The sequence below is a fragment of the Squalius cephalus genome (genome assembly GCF_949319135.1).
Source record: "Squalius cephalus genome assembly, chromosome: 21".
Classification (NCBI taxonomy): Eukaryota; Metazoa; Chordata; class Actinopteri; order Cypriniformes; family Leuciscidae; genus Squalius; species Squalius cephalus.
Genome location: NC_137142.1, coordinates 3692201 through 3707933, shown reverse-complemented (window position 1 = coordinate 3707933; position 15733 = coordinate 3692201). Strand labels below are relative to the sequence as shown.

At 38.2% G+C, this 15733-nt stretch overlaps 1 protein-coding gene across 1 annotated transcript in view; it reads left to right on the top strand.

The window, feature by feature from the left end:
- The window catches only part of dst (dystonin), a 202274-nt gene that overhangs the window by 57240 nt on the left and 129301 nt on the right, over positions 1–15733 (top strand). Inside the window, exons 6-9 of the mRNA XM_079855818.1 lie at positions 2261–2350; positions 4696–4812; positions 7060–7137; positions 10059–10151. Of these exons, the coding sequence (XP_079711944.1) occupies positions 2261–2350; positions 4696–4812; positions 7060–7137; positions 10059–10151 (378 nt within the window). The remainder of the gene's footprint in view (positions 1–2260; positions 2351–4695; positions 4813–7059; positions 7138–10058; positions 10152–15733) is intronic.

The window sequence follows — 15733 nt, the reverse complement described above, 5'->3', positions numbered from 1 at the left end:
TCTCTAGTTTTGTGACAGAGCTCTGACACTTCTGTTTAGTCTTGTCTTTGTGTGGGCGCGTGGCTTCGAGCGTTCTCTTGTCTGTATGTCTTGTTACATGTGCGGGGCGTGGTGTCTGGATCTCGGCACATCTGTCTAGTTTGGTTTCGGTTCTGTGTCGGGATTCGGACACTCATGCTCCACGTGTTTGTCCTCTGTTGTGAGCGCACCAGATGAGCTTTGTCTTCTGTCTACTTGTGTTGTGTTCTGTGTAGCACGCGGTTTGTGTTTTCATCGGCCGTGTGCTTTCATGTCATGTTTTGTCTTGTGCTGTGTAGCACACAGTTTGTGTTTTCCACTAGTTGTGTGCTTTCATGTTGTCATGTTCTGTGCGAACACGTGGCTTATGAGTGTTCTCATTGGCTGCGTGTTCATGTCTCGTTTTGTGTGAGCACATGGCTGGTGATTTGTTTTACTGGCCATGAGCTTGTGTTTTAGTTATAGACTTGTTCGACTTGAACCGGCGCTGCACAGACCGATCGGTTTATGACATCAAGGTACCGCGAGAGCAAATCAAAAGCATAAGGAGCCGTCTACTTTCTATTCTCTCTACCACGGTACTTTGATGTCATTCACCGATCGGTCTGTGCAGCGCCGGTTCAAGTCGAACAAGCCTAATGTTTGGTGTGAGCACATGGGGTGCTTCCCAATATCCCTCCTCGTCTCCCCGCTCCTCCGTCCTCCATCCTATGACCCGGAAACCGATCGAGCTCAGCCATCTTGAAGGACATCTCAATTCTCTAATTGCACCGCGAGGAGTCGAGGATAGAGGAGTGAGGAGGCTTCCCGAGGAGTCATGAGCGAGGATACACAGGTGTATCCTATGCAGAAGTGTTTTATTGTCTAAACGTGACGCCTCCCCCTTCACATCTCTCACAATAGTCTTAATTTATACTTTACCTCTGCAGTTTATATAAACCACATATTTCAACAGGGTATCTTGCTTTATTATTATGAATTTCTTAAAAAACCAAACTAATACAACATAAGGGCAGATCCTTTGAGCGCAGCTGATGACGCTATGAAGTGACGCTCAAGTGATCAATATTCCAGTGTATAAAAAAGGCTTTCCTTCGATTTCTTTCCTTCTTTCCTTCGAAAGGAAGTGAGGATGCACAAATAAGAAATGAGAAGCACCCATGGCTTGTCATGTGTTTCAATTCCTTGTGCCATGTGCTCTCCTGTCGATTGTCTAACCCCCGCCCATCTTGTTACTTGATTATTGATTCATTTGCCCCACCTGTCCTCCCTCGTTACCTGCTTTGTTGGTATCTGCTCAGTCCTGTGCTGGATTGTTGTTTAATGTTACTTTTTGTGTCTAGTCAAAGCCAAGTCAAGTCTAATCTCTTGTTTTCCCCCTCGGGGTAGTTTTGATTTTTTTCTTGTTTTTTATTAAATAAATCCCATCAACTCTGCACCTGAGTCCTCGCTCCTTTCACCCCCCCCCACACCTGACAGAACAGGCCTTTTTCAAGGTGCACTGGTGTCTCGCAGTCATAAAATGAGTGTGATCAGGTCCTTTGTCTTGTACAGTTTTTATCAATCGCTTTGGCTCAGATCTCTGAACAATTAGTTTCTTGTTCACATCAGATTTGAATTTATTATTGATTTAAGCAAATTGCATGTGCTTTGGCACATTTGTGCAAAAGAGTAAGTATAATTGACTACAATTTGCACAATGACTAAATGCATACGGCTTATCAAATATTTTCAACTTTTCAAATATCATTCATTGCTGGAGATGATTCCCAGTGAAAGGTTCCCTGCGAGTCATTAAAGGAAACTTATTTATGACATGATTGTCATAAATTCTCCTGTACGATAGATAGATAGATAGATAGATAGATAGATAGATAGATAGATAGATCAGCTGATAGATAGACAGACAGATAGATAGATAGATCAGTTGATAGATAGATAGATAGACAGATAGACAGATAGATAGATAGATAGATCGATAGATCAATTAGATAGATAGATCAGTTGATAGACAGATAGATAGATAGATAGATAGATAGATGGAGAGAAAGACTGATAGATAGACAGATAGATAGATTTAATGTTAAATATTGAATGATTCTTGACTGCTTTTCATTTGATTTTTAGCATCTGAAATCAATTATTGACCAAAACAAATAATTCATGATTCAAAAACCCATGTTTCAAGATAAATGCATATGCAAGACTGATGTTTTCATACATTCTCTTCTCTTTGTGGCAGGTACGAAAGCACGTGAACGACCTGTATGAGGATTTGCGAGATGGACATAACCTGATCTCCCTTCTGGAGGTGTTGTCCGGAGAGACACTGGTGAGTGTTGTTCAATAATCACTGAATCCGAAACACACTTGAAGCGGAATACTTGAACACGTGTGCAGTCACTTGCTGTTTTTGAAGGGGGCATCTTAGATTCACCATCCACACCAGTCCACATCCGTGTGTGTGTGTGTGTTACTAATCCAGCAGGCCGATTAAATGTGCGCTCACACACTGAAAAGCTTTGCTAAAAGTGACGTAACCAGTTCCTGCACACTCATGCTTTACAGCAGCTAAAACATCTGTGTTAATAGTGAAATATGTGAACATGCTTTCGCATATTTACACACTAGTGTACGACAAACCCTTCATATTCACACTATTATAGCAGTTTTACATTAATTCAGGTCCAGTTGTGTATTGTGTTACAATACATTCAGTGTCAGCTTTGGAGGAATTCTCATTCTCATTCAGTTAGCTGGCAAAGACAGTATGCTGGTCTAGCCATATTTTACTGGGCTGTGACTTAATTAAAACTTAATGACTTAAAACAAACAAATAAACAGAAAAAAACGCTTCAACAAGTCCATCACTAACTCCCTGTCTAATTGTAAAAACTCCATCACAACAGGAAGAACATTTTTATTCCACCCGTTAAATGGGGGCATTAAAACTCAAGGACAGCTGTATGTCAAGCAACTGGGTCAGTGCCTAAGATTAATGCCTGAACACGTCACGGTGAAACCTTCACGAGAGCATCAGCATTCGTTTGAAGGTTCGGCAGTCTGTCAGACTTGTGGAGAAGTGTACATGCTGTTCAACTGACAGGTTAGTCATGTATCAAGAGCTTACAAGTCATCCAAAACACTGACTCGAGTTATGGAAACTTAAAAAAACAAAACACATTGCTTCGAGATCTTCCATTTTAGAAAATAGTTCACAATTATTTATCTAGCAGAAAATGTTTTTATAACCATCAGCAATTAATCCTAAAGAAAAACAATGCAAGTAATAATTCATTTGTCTAATTGTGAGTTGAATATTATAATTCAGTTCAGTTTGCGTTGAGCTTTGGCCATATTATTCTTTTCATATTTTATTAGTTTGTTTACTGTTAGTTTTCTTCTTCTTATTATTATTCTTGAGAGAAAGTCTATAGAACTGTTTGGTCGAAATACGTGAAAATTGGCACATAGATAGAGGAGAGTCTAAACTTTAACCATTACAAATTTTGAGTTTCTATCTTTATTCTAGCGCCACCAATGGGCCAAAGATGCTCTGATGTTTGCACTAATAACGTTTGAACACTAAGGCCTAGAAACAAAATGCTTTTTTCCCCTCTGGATCCAGAGCATGCCATGTCTACAACTACCTCCCCCCTTGAAAATATTTTGACCTACCCTCCCAAAATTTTGCTTAGATGATTGTAAGGCTGAGCCAAAAACAAATATCACTTTTTGTAATATACGAAATCGTTCCTGACAAATTGTCTTACGAATTTGATGACAAACACGCCAAAGTGGACGTGAGGCTGTTTCTCTTCATCGCTTTGGCTTTTTGGGATGAAACTTTGTACCTGTTATCACAAGCATGACTTGAGGGTACTTGCACAGTTTTTGAGCAGCTCCTCCTATTAGTCAAGTGATATGAACACTGGCTATGTTTGCTTATAACTTCTGAACAGTTCGACCAAAAGTCATGATATTAATTGATATAATCAGAACTTGGTGTGTGTCTTCGGCACTAGTCCCTGAAGCCACCTGTCAAATTTTGGGTTGGTGCCATCTAGTGGTCAAACAAATAACCAAAGTTGCAATAATTATTGTAGCTTTTTTGAATTTCATCTGATGGCTATAAATCTAACCTCTTTCTATTCCGTTGGTCCTACAGAATACGATGGAATATGTTTTCCCAACAGCCAAAAATAATCACCATAATTGTACAACCAATCAGAATTCAGCCCAACTTTGGCTCAGCCCAGTAATTGTTGCATGCAGCTATATTTATAGATTATTTTTTACATTTGATTAGTTTTAGTCTGGATCAAATGATTGACATTACACCTAAATTTATTAATTTAGAAGATTATTTTATCCAAAGCATCTTAGAAACCAGAAACTCTGTTAAAACTGAGGGATTGAGTTTAATATGACTGAGAATTCCTCCATAGCTTTTACTAAGTCCGGTCATTTTGTGATGTGAGTTTTTAGTTTGGCTGCGGAAGGACAGACCTTCTCATCACTGTAGAGAAGTGCCCCCTTTCTTTTGTTGACACCCTGTTTCTTTTCCTCCTTGTCTTCTGTCCTTCTCATTTTCTTCTTCTGTCCATCTCTTATGTGTCCACCTGTTTCTGTGTCTGTATGTGTGTCTCTCTCTCGTGCTCACGTTCTCACGGTAAGCCAAGGGAGCGTGATTTTCTGAAGACGTTACGGTTGGTGAGTGCGGCTGACGCATGCACGGTTGAGCGGCATGGACGTGACCACGATGATGATGATGATGATGATGAGGATAAGGGGGTATGTGTGGACACGTGTCCTCCTGCCCCCTCAGTAACAGGACTAATGTAGCGAGTGCTGTGATATTAACTGGAGTGCTGAACCCAGAGAAGCTTGGCTTCTCATCAGTGGACTGTAGGCATCTAGAACTTTCCCCATATTTACATATTTACCCGATGGTTAGGTTGAAGCCACATGGATGGGTAAATATCATGTTCATAATCACTAAATATTGCCTTCTGGGGTTTCTGTGGAGAGCTCTAGAATGCCAGCTTGGTCATTTCTCAAGACACAGAAGCTTGAGCTGTGAACTAAAGGCCTGATTCAAGTTCCCTTCGCTTCAAGAGTGTGTTAAAGACCCCATGAAATCTAAGTTTTGAGATACTGTAGTAGTGAACCATGACTCTCGAACCTTGGCCCTCTCCTCTTCACTCATGGGGGAAAAGTAAACTCAGCCTAAAATCAGCCTAGCTTACGGTGTCCTCTTTTATATTACTGCATGTTACCTTTGGCAAGAAACGCCACATGCAACATCAGAGTGAGCGTGAGAGTTATCACCAAAATTAAACAAAAAGTAATAATGCAATCATCATAACAAATAATTGCATCATCATGTGTGCATTTCAGCGGAACATGCTATCAACTGGCCACAAAACCAATAACATTTAATGTAAGCCGATGCATCATGTTGATAATAAATATCATTTAATCAGCCGATCAAATGGATGTTAAGACCGTATTAAACCTATGATTTTGGAAAAATTTAACTTATGCAGAATTACAGCAAATGTGCATGGTCGCTTAGTTAGAGCATTTACAGACTGACCAGTAATTCTGAAAAATATCTGTTTTCTCAAATAAAGCTTAACATGTATAAACAGCGGCGAACAGAATAAAATCAGTCATGTAACCTATTCGATTTTAAATATCTTATCCAAACGGAGGAAAAGCTTTAGCCTCCAGCATCAATCTGATTTGCTTATAATAACTGGGGTTGAAATGCTTTAAAAAGCTTTGGCTTTCTGCACAAAATAAGCTTAATTTGCTGACTCCAGCTTTTCTTTAAATTTAATCTTGAAAACGGCATGGATAATAAATTAGCAACGATGTCCTTATTCATTTTTTGAATGGTGTTCCCCACAGTGGGCAGAACGCATCATAAACATAGCGATAACAAGCCCCACCCGTTTAGAGGGACAATATAATTGGTCGATTTTCCCGTCATTTAAAATTAGTCTCTCATTGACTTGCTATTGCTTGGTAACTTCACAGCTGGACCACCAATCACAGAGCTGAAAGCGTTAGGCGGAAACATACTAATATGTAATAAATGAATCATAAATCTTTGTTGGTCACAAAGCTTATTTTCTGCAATAATCCGAAAGCCAATGGAAAAATCCTATCGAGTTGTCGAGGGAATCAGGGTGATGCGAACCACATAAACTACGTCATCACTGCAGTGCTCTATTGCTTATAATTTGATTCTTTGTTCTTATTTTATTACAATAATTGTTTGAGGACTTTTTACTTACATTAGTTAGCCTAGTATTCGTTTTTGCTGTGGTTTAGATCTTTGCCATCTGTATTTGTCAAAGCATTTCATGGGGTCCTTTAATGTTCATCATGATTTTAGAAAATTACACATACTTGTCTTTAATCAAAAGTGTCATGTGATGGAAACCTTTTGGATTTGATTGATAGAACATTTAGTCATTTCTGACTATTCTGTGAACAAAACGCATGGAACTAATGACAGTCCTTTACTTCCAGACTCTGTTGCACTAAAGGGCAAAACAAAGGATGATTCGCTAGAAGTCATCCATCATCTGCTCAGCGGATCTCATTTCTCTATTAGTCACACTGTACTGTACATTAGTTTGATAAGAACATCTGAGCTGAATTGAGGCTGTTTTATGTTTCAGCTGGACAGTGGAGATTTTCTCTTTCTTTACACCTGCTTCATTCCCATTTCTTTTGCTTCCCGCATCAGTCTCTCTCGGCCCCATCTGCGTCTTTGACCTTGCGTTTGGCTTTGTGTTTCTTCAAGGCTTTATAAAACTTAGCGCAAACCTGTCCTGTACTGTACATGTGTGAAGTTAGCAAGAAACCTCATTCGTTCAGAGAGGGGCTGATGTGCAGTAGTTCTCTCTGTGAGTTTCTCTCTCCTCCACAGGCAGGGCGTGTGTGTGTCAGTACGGTGAGTGTGTGTGTGTGTGTGTGTGTGATCATACATGTGCTGATGGCTTCTCCTCTGTCTCTCCCTCACAGCCGCGAGAGAAGGGTCGCATGCGCTTCCACAGACTCCAGAATGTACAGATCGCACTCGACTATTTAAAAAGACGACAGGTAAGACCGGTGAGAAAAGAAAAGGGATTTTATTATGTTATGCAGTTATTGAAAATTAGAAAGGGCCAAATTGTGCCACTCAATATTTGATATTCTGGTAACACTTTACAATAAGGTTCATTAGTTAACATGAACTAAGAATGAACAATTATTCTTCAGCATTTATTAATCTTAGTTAATATTAATGATAACATTTACTAATACGTTATTAAAATCAAAGGTTGTATTTGTTAGCATTAGTTAATGCACTGTGAACTAACATGAACACACAATGAACAGCTGGATTTTTATTAACTAACATTAACAAAGATTCAGAAATACTGTAACAAATGAATTGCTCATTGTTAGTTAATACATTTAACTAATGTTAACTAATGAACGTTATGTATATATAATATATATGGATATATAATATATAATGTTTAACGACCGTAAGAAAAATCTAGTAATACAAACTACTTAACTCTTCAAAGAAATTTCACCGTCTCGAATGATACATGTAATCCACAACTGAATGTGACAAGACAAAAAGTTTTGCGTTTTGACATAACAGTATTAATACTAATAAAATAAAATATAATTTGCAAGTAAATTGATTACCTCACAATTATTTAAGGAAATAAAAAAAATAAGATTGACACATAAAATAAGTTCTCTAATTATTTAATTCCTTTACACAAAAAGACCATTAAAAAAAAAACTAAAAAAAAAAATAAAAAAAAAACTTTGGTCCCCCGATGTTCCTTGTCATGTAGATTACCAATTTTGTGATTAAATAAGTTTATATTTTTGTGTATAATTTTCTGCAGCACTTATGTGAAATATAGAAATGTGGAGTCATTTGCAGTCTTCATAAAGTCATTTAAGCTCATCAAAAATGAAATATCATTTACAAGCTAAACTCACTGCAGTTGTTGTATAGATGCTGAATTCTGAGGATCCTGATAATGTAAATCATTGGCGGTAATGCTACTGTAAGTTACATTTGCAATTCAAAATGATGCTAATTTGTTCCCACAGAGATATTTGACTGTTTTTCACCAGTCTAGTTTCACATGTTTCAACTAAATTATTGTAAATTGCATCTAATGTTGCACATGTGTGACATAATTGATAGACACAAGTTTCCTCAGGGGTAAACATTCACAAATATTGTTTTTCTATGAATAGTTTTTAATAAACAATGCATTGTGCATATTTACTTTCTAGTTCTATAAGTTTATATGGAATAACTATTTCCTTTTACAAAATTGTCAGTCACAATATTATTTATTTATTTTTCTCTTCCAAGGGAAATAGATAAAATCTGCAATAGATAATGTGCCGAGGGCCAACAAATCTAAATTAGGCTCTTTCTAAAAATACAAACCCAAGCAGTTCTACTCAAGATAAGTGAAAGATGAGGAAGCAGACTTTGACATCAGAAATCATAAACATCTGAGATAGTCTTGCCTTACAATGCCCTTTAGCTGTGACTGTACATAACATATTGCATGACATCTCATTTGTAATTGCTTCTATAGGCCATAAATATATTTCTGTGACATGTGCACCTAAGAAATCATTGCTTATCCAAGAACAAGTATGGTTACGGTTGTGGGAAAGCTGTGAAATAGTCATCACTGCAGGCTATTATTATGATACACAGCACATCATCTTCATTCTTGGTTTTGTTTTCATTATTAACATTAAAACCAATGAATAGTAACGCCATACATAAGTGCGTACCTGTGATTTTATCATGGGTAAGGCGATGCAAAATATTGACTAACTCTATGTTTAACTATGTTTAAAGAGAGTTTTCCAAATTAGTCGCAAATGCAACTAATAATAATATTAATAAATAATTAATAATAATAAAAACTGAAATCAGCAATACCAGTCTAACACCTTGGCCCATTATTGTAGAAAGTTCACTTTAAATGTGGCCATTTCAATCAGAAAATCTAAAACTATGGAAGCAATTTACAATCTAATCAGCGAGTCCCCATTCCTCAACATCAGTCCTGCACTGTAGTGCCCTCTGCTGGTGGTCAACATGACTTCTGTTATAGATTTATTGCTCTTAGAATTATGTTTATAATCTAGCCATATAACCATAGATTAGTTCTGGAAACAAATGCATTTTTAATTGCAGTATTCTAAAAAGATTTGTTGCCATCAACATGTATTTTTAATGTTTAGGGCATACATTTATCTATAGTATGTATGTGTTTGTAAACCATATTGAAAACATTTTATAGTAAAGAATAAAAACACTCTTGCATGTGCTTCTGTGGACATTACAAATAATACTACATGCCTTCAAATTAGTGCTGACAGAACGATTTTATATATTATATATATATATACACAAACTTTCATGTTAGATGTGATTAATCGTGAGTGATTGATTTGACAGCACTACTTCAAGTACTTATTCCCATCTCATTTGCATCTATATTAGAAGGAATGAATTAAGCAATTTAATTAGATTTAAATGGCAATGAAATTGAGCAGCAATTAAATCTTACTTAATCCAAAATATAGCCTTGCACATTGTAATATTGATGTGTTTTGGCATTGATGAAAATGTACATTTCATTACAGTTAAATTGCATACGGTTTTTGTGTATAAACATGCATTGATTTAAAACAGGGTTCCTCAAGCTCGGTCCTGGAGGGCCACTGTCCTGCACAGTTTAGCTCCAAGCCTGATCAAACACACCTGAGCAAGATAATCAATGTCTTCAGGATCACTAGAAACTCACAGCTAGATGTGTTTGATCAGGGTTGGAGCTAAACTGTGCAGGACAGTGGCCCTCCAGGACCGAGTTTGAGAAACCCTGATTTAAAACTAAAATGTCATTATATATGCAGTCATGCGTTTCATGTCTAATGTTTTATCACTCATTATAACTGTATAACCCTCGTGTCCTCAGGTGAAACTGGTGAACATCAGGAATGATGACATAACGGATGGAAACCCAAAACTGACATTGGGATTAATATGGACCATAATTCTGCACTTTCAGGTGAGTTGACTATTTTTGTGGTGTTTATTTGTCCAGTTAAAGATGTTTGAAGGATGTCCGCCTGTTTATTCCTCACAAGGTGAAACTATGAGGATATGCCAGTAATCAGGTATTGAAATAGTTTTGTCTTAGTTTCATTTTGTTGCATGACTAGCATTCTTGTACAATGTTTCAGATATTTAGATCTAAACTGCTTTCATTTTGCAGTTCATTCTCTGACCACAAGAGGTCAGACATGTATTTGCTCGAGGGTGTGCAGATATTCAGTGAAATGAGACAAATGTACAGTTTGCTGTATTTACTTCAGTCTGTGGCTGTGATACGCAACCAACATTGCTTTATTTGGCTGCTGTATTTCAGCAGATACATATAGTGTATATATGCTGGCTTGAGAAGGCAAACATGCTGTTATTGTATAAAATCCCTAACATACAAACATCAGCATTTTCATTTTTAACCGAAACTCCTGGAGCTTTTAAACTACAACCACCCATAACACCCTAACAACCATTTAGAAGTGCCTATCAACCACTGAGGAACCACCTAGCAATGTCTTAAACCACTTACAACTTCTTACCAACTGCCTTACAATGTCCTAGAAACCGCCTAGAACACCTTTGCAACTGCAAAGATACCAAAACACGCTAACAACCACCTAGCAACACCCTATCAACCACTCAGAACATCTCAGTAACGGCCTTGTAACTTCCTAGCAACCACCTACTAATGCTTTAAACCACTTTCAACATCTTAGCAACTGCTTAACAATGCCATAGAAAGCACTCAAACACCTTAGCAACTACCTAGCAACACCTTAACAACCATCTAGAACAAATTAGCAAACACCCTAGTAAGTTCTGAAACCCTCTTTCAACTGCGTAGTAACACCTTAACAACCAGCTAGAACACCTTAGCAACAGCCTATCAACACCCTAGTAAGTTCTGAACCCCCTTGCAACTGCCTAGTAACACCTTAACAACCACTTAGAACACCTTAGCAACTGCCTATCAACATCATAGGAAGTGCTGAACCCCCTTGCAGCTGCATAGCTTTAAGCCTTCACATTTTTCTTCAAAATGCCCAATTAATTTAAGTCCATAAATAATCTTCAGATATATTTTTGCATTTTCCAGGCAAGGCTTCATCAAGCCAATGTTAAAAGATTGTTTTTATTTCTCTTCTCTATAGTGTAATTGTTGGAGTGCAGTGAGCACTGTTCCTGTCAGTCTGAGAAACATGTTCATTCAAATACCCAGAGTGGCGCTGTAATGCGCTTTCATGCAGGGACATTTACCCTATTTTAATGAAACTTAAATTATGTGATTTATGTGAGTGAATACATGGTGTGATTGATTTATTAAGGTCGTCATTTTAGTATCAACATGTACGCGCTGAACCTGGAAAATGTTAGTATCATTACATACACAAGATCTGTCTTGTATCTTTTACTCAGTTATCCAGATTTATATTTTCACTAGATTCAACAGCTGATGGCATCCTGAGCGGGTGATTTACAAAAGAGCTAAAGGTGCACAGAGAAAATCATTTTGGCATTTTGTGCTTGTGACAGACCGAGGCTCAGTGATCTGGAGTCTGAGGGAGCTTGTGCTTCATGCTGAGTTCACACTGAACGGTTTTAGGCCCGATTTTCACTCGCCGACATGTTTTGTGAGATCGCCGACAAATGCCCGAAATCACAGGTAAATCGTTGCTCGTTCACGTGAGGGACAATCACACAGTGTGAATTATCAAAGACGCGATCTGAGAGAACTATTTATTTACCCCAAACTCTCTTTGCAGAACACAATCCTCGCTCCCCGTGTCTCCCCAACCACTTCCTCCTGCAGAATCTGTTTTTCTTTTTTTCCTTTTCGCTGCAAATCAGCGCACATACAATTTGAATCGCTAATCTTCTTGCAGGCTATCATTTTTAATAACAATTTCGGTCTCGCGCACGCGTGATTGCGTTATTTCCTCATCACTTCTCACGTGTTTGGTTGTGAAACGTAGTTTTCGGACCAGACAGAAGTTGTATTTGCGATTCTTTCTTTTGTTAAGTCATGCAGTGTGAAACCTCCTGTCTCCGATCCGTCGTGTAGTGTGCACACACCAGCGACTGAGTGTTACCGCAGATAGTCACGCAGTGTGAAAAGAACAGTGGCCGACTACTTTGAAAATCGTGCAGTGTGAACTCGGCATTAGAGGTTATACTGCAGCTGTGCATCTGCAGGTCTGAGCTTGAGAAACCTTCTCCACATCAAACGTACCGAGGCAGAGAGGAGTGCAGTCCTGCTCACACAGGACACGCTCCAGCTTTCGGTCTGCGCTGGGAGGATTTTTAACTCCTTCCCTGCCACTCTTTCAGTGTTTTCCCTGTTATACGGTAGGGGGCGCTGTTACACATCCTCTGAAAGAGAACAGAATCTCCTGATCATAACACAGGTGAAGAAGAAGAATCAAGCAATATCATATGTGAAATAACGTGATCATCAACACTAAACAGCATATAAATCAAAACTGTCTAATGTTACTGAATGAAATGTCGACCCAGGACGAGCTTTAGGACTGTGAATGTGGGGGTGGTGATGGACTCGATCTACTCCATCTGTGTTTTGATCATCGTTCTGAATCTGATTCAGATGTAGTCTTTGACAAAAACATGATTTTATCAGCTTTTCCCCTAAAAATGTTGCTTTTTTTAAAGAAACTTACCCACATTCAAGTGTTGATAAAAAATAATGCAGGAAGCTAGAATAAAACAGTTTTTTGTTTAAAAGCAGAGTGTCTGTTCTTTCTTTAGATATATTTACTGTTCTGATATTCTTACATCAATATATTCTGGGGGCCATGAAATTTGTGAAAATGATCAAAAATGCTGGCGGGGAAAGAGTTAATTGTTGGACAGTGGACACATCAAATGAAGGTCTTTGGTCGTCACATCATAGCTCACAGCTTTTTAATGGCACATTTTTTTGAGATGCCGTGTTAAGTAAAAAACTGTTCAAAGTTGTAAACTGCGTCTCTGGACTCCTGTGTTTGGTTTCATTCCTCGGCCAACACGAATGCATCCTGGGGCGAATATCCCCTGCTGAACACACTGTCCCACTTTCACAGCGGCAGATTATTAATATCCTTGGCTCGGCTGCTCGTTCGATTTGAGATGATGTTATGAGGGAAGAATGTTAGCCTGTCGCAGAAGTCGACCCGAGTCTCAGCTAAAAACCCAAACCGTCACAGCTCTTCCTAATTCACATCTCCAGAATGCGAGAATGACACCTTCACTGCTCCTCGTTCTGGCAAACCACACTGGCCCAGCCTCCCTGACAGCCCTCAATCGGCTGAAGGCATAAAAATGCATTTCTGGGGCATAGCCGAAGAATGTGTTAAATAATGCTTGGGTTCATAAAACATGCTGACAGGTAGCGTGGGGACGTGCAGAAGCACCTGCCGCTGTCACTCTCACGCGAGCCGTTGGGCATGAAGCCTGTTCCCTCATGATCTGCAGTTGGACGGTACATACAGTAGAGTTGTTTTTGATGGCTCTGCTCAGACATTAGTCTCTCAGGGCTGATTTTTTCACCATGTTAAAAATGTTTTGCCCTCCGGTCTCTTCTTTGGAAGTATCTAGTTTTGAATCGGATTCCGATAAATACAATATCACAATTCACTGTAGATGAATATGTGTTGTTTGCAGCTCTTTAGGCAATAACTTGTAATTAACGATTTTAAAGAACGCAGTTATTCATTTATACAATATCCACAGCTGGCATCTGAATACTGAAGTCTGTTTGAACATGCGATCAAAGAACATTCAGTTCTGAATCAAGCTGGCGTTTGCCATTATGTTGTTTCTGAAGCTTTTGCTTGTCGTTTTTGCCTTGTAAACATGCTTTGAAGTATTGAATAAAGAGTGTACGTTAGGCCAGTGCAGAATATTGATTCAAATTTTGAGTTTAGATTTGGTGGGGAATTCCAGGTTCGCTTTATTCGTTTGTTCGTTTATGTCACGTCTGAACTGAAGAAAACCCGACTACTACAGTACATCATGCTGGGGGCCGAGGAGAATTTGAATTAGTCAGCTTGCTACCATTTAACATGGGCAGTTTTAAACAGCAGCCCTGGCTGACCTTTGGGGAATCACTCATTGTCAAACTAAAAATCTGTGAAGAGTCTGAGAAGTGAGAAGAGTCTGCAGCCATAAAGGGAAAGTGGCAGGGCTTGTGCAAAAACAAGATCAGCAGATATGATACTTGCTCACCCTGCTGAAACATCCAGCATAAAGCATGTTTTGCACGCTGGGACCAGCATATGTTGTCTTTTGGGTGCTGGGATGATCCCAGCAAGACCACAACAAAACTTGTGTATGTGTTACATATAATGTTTCTTAGTGTGTGTTTGTAGTTAAAGCACAAGACAATTTTCCAAATTAATTTTGATAAATTATTTACTAAATTGTTTACACGGTATAATCCTCAGTTTTAAACAAACACTGCCAACTTTTCATATGGTCCCAATCTGTAGGGAGTAAAAGTAGGGCTGGACGATTTTGGAAAATAATCTAATTGCGATTTTTTTTACCAATATTGCGATTGCGATTTAATATGCGATTATTTTTTAAGCTCTTTATCTTTTCTATTATTCAACAAAAACAAGCAATAAATCATTGTAAAATAGGGAAGGGAATCTTTAGGCACCTCATGAGCCGATACATTTTTTTTCTTTAATTGATCTTATTAATAAAACTTAAAATATTTAATTACATAATTATAAGTAGGCCTACTTAGAATAATTACACATTAAAAAACGAAATTAATACAATTACATGTTAATAATTTTAACAAATATAGCTTCAAACCAAATAACAAAGAGGGAAAAAAATATTACAAGCAATAAACAAAGAGTGCTTTCAGTATTTAAGAGTAGGCTGTCTGAACGTGTTCATCTCTTTTGAAATTATAAGATGTGGTTTGTCCTGTTTGTTTAATAACTGACTGTGTCACATTACCGGTAATTTCGCGTCATAAAAGCATTTTGAGATGCAAACGTACATTTAACCACGTAGACTCGCTCACAGCCGCATGCTCAAATGCTCTTCGCAAAACGCACGTGAGTATTTGAAATTGAAAGCAGCTTCTGTCGGTGATTTTCATATTTTTAATATATAAGCCAACTGTATTCCAATACATAGGCCTAATGATGCCCTCGTAGAACATTTGTAAGTAAAATACCGGCGGGCGAGACCGCGCACTACTGAAGTAACATCACGCAGACCGCGCGTATCTCATATCTTGCGCAATGAAGCCCGCGAATGTCCTTGTAACTCGCTTCAACTTTTCCGAACTTTATTAAAGATTATTTCTCGTAAGGTTCGAGTGGTGTCTTGTGTGTGTGTGTGTGTGTGTGTGTGTGTGAGAGACAGAGGAATTAGAAGCAAGCAGAATACGGTTGTTTATAAAGCACGCGCGTCGTACACGTCTGTGTTTAAAACTAAGCTCAGACATATACAATACAGAATCGTTGGAGAGAATCTATAACACAATATCACATAAATTAAACATAAACTGTTATTTCCTGTAGCCAG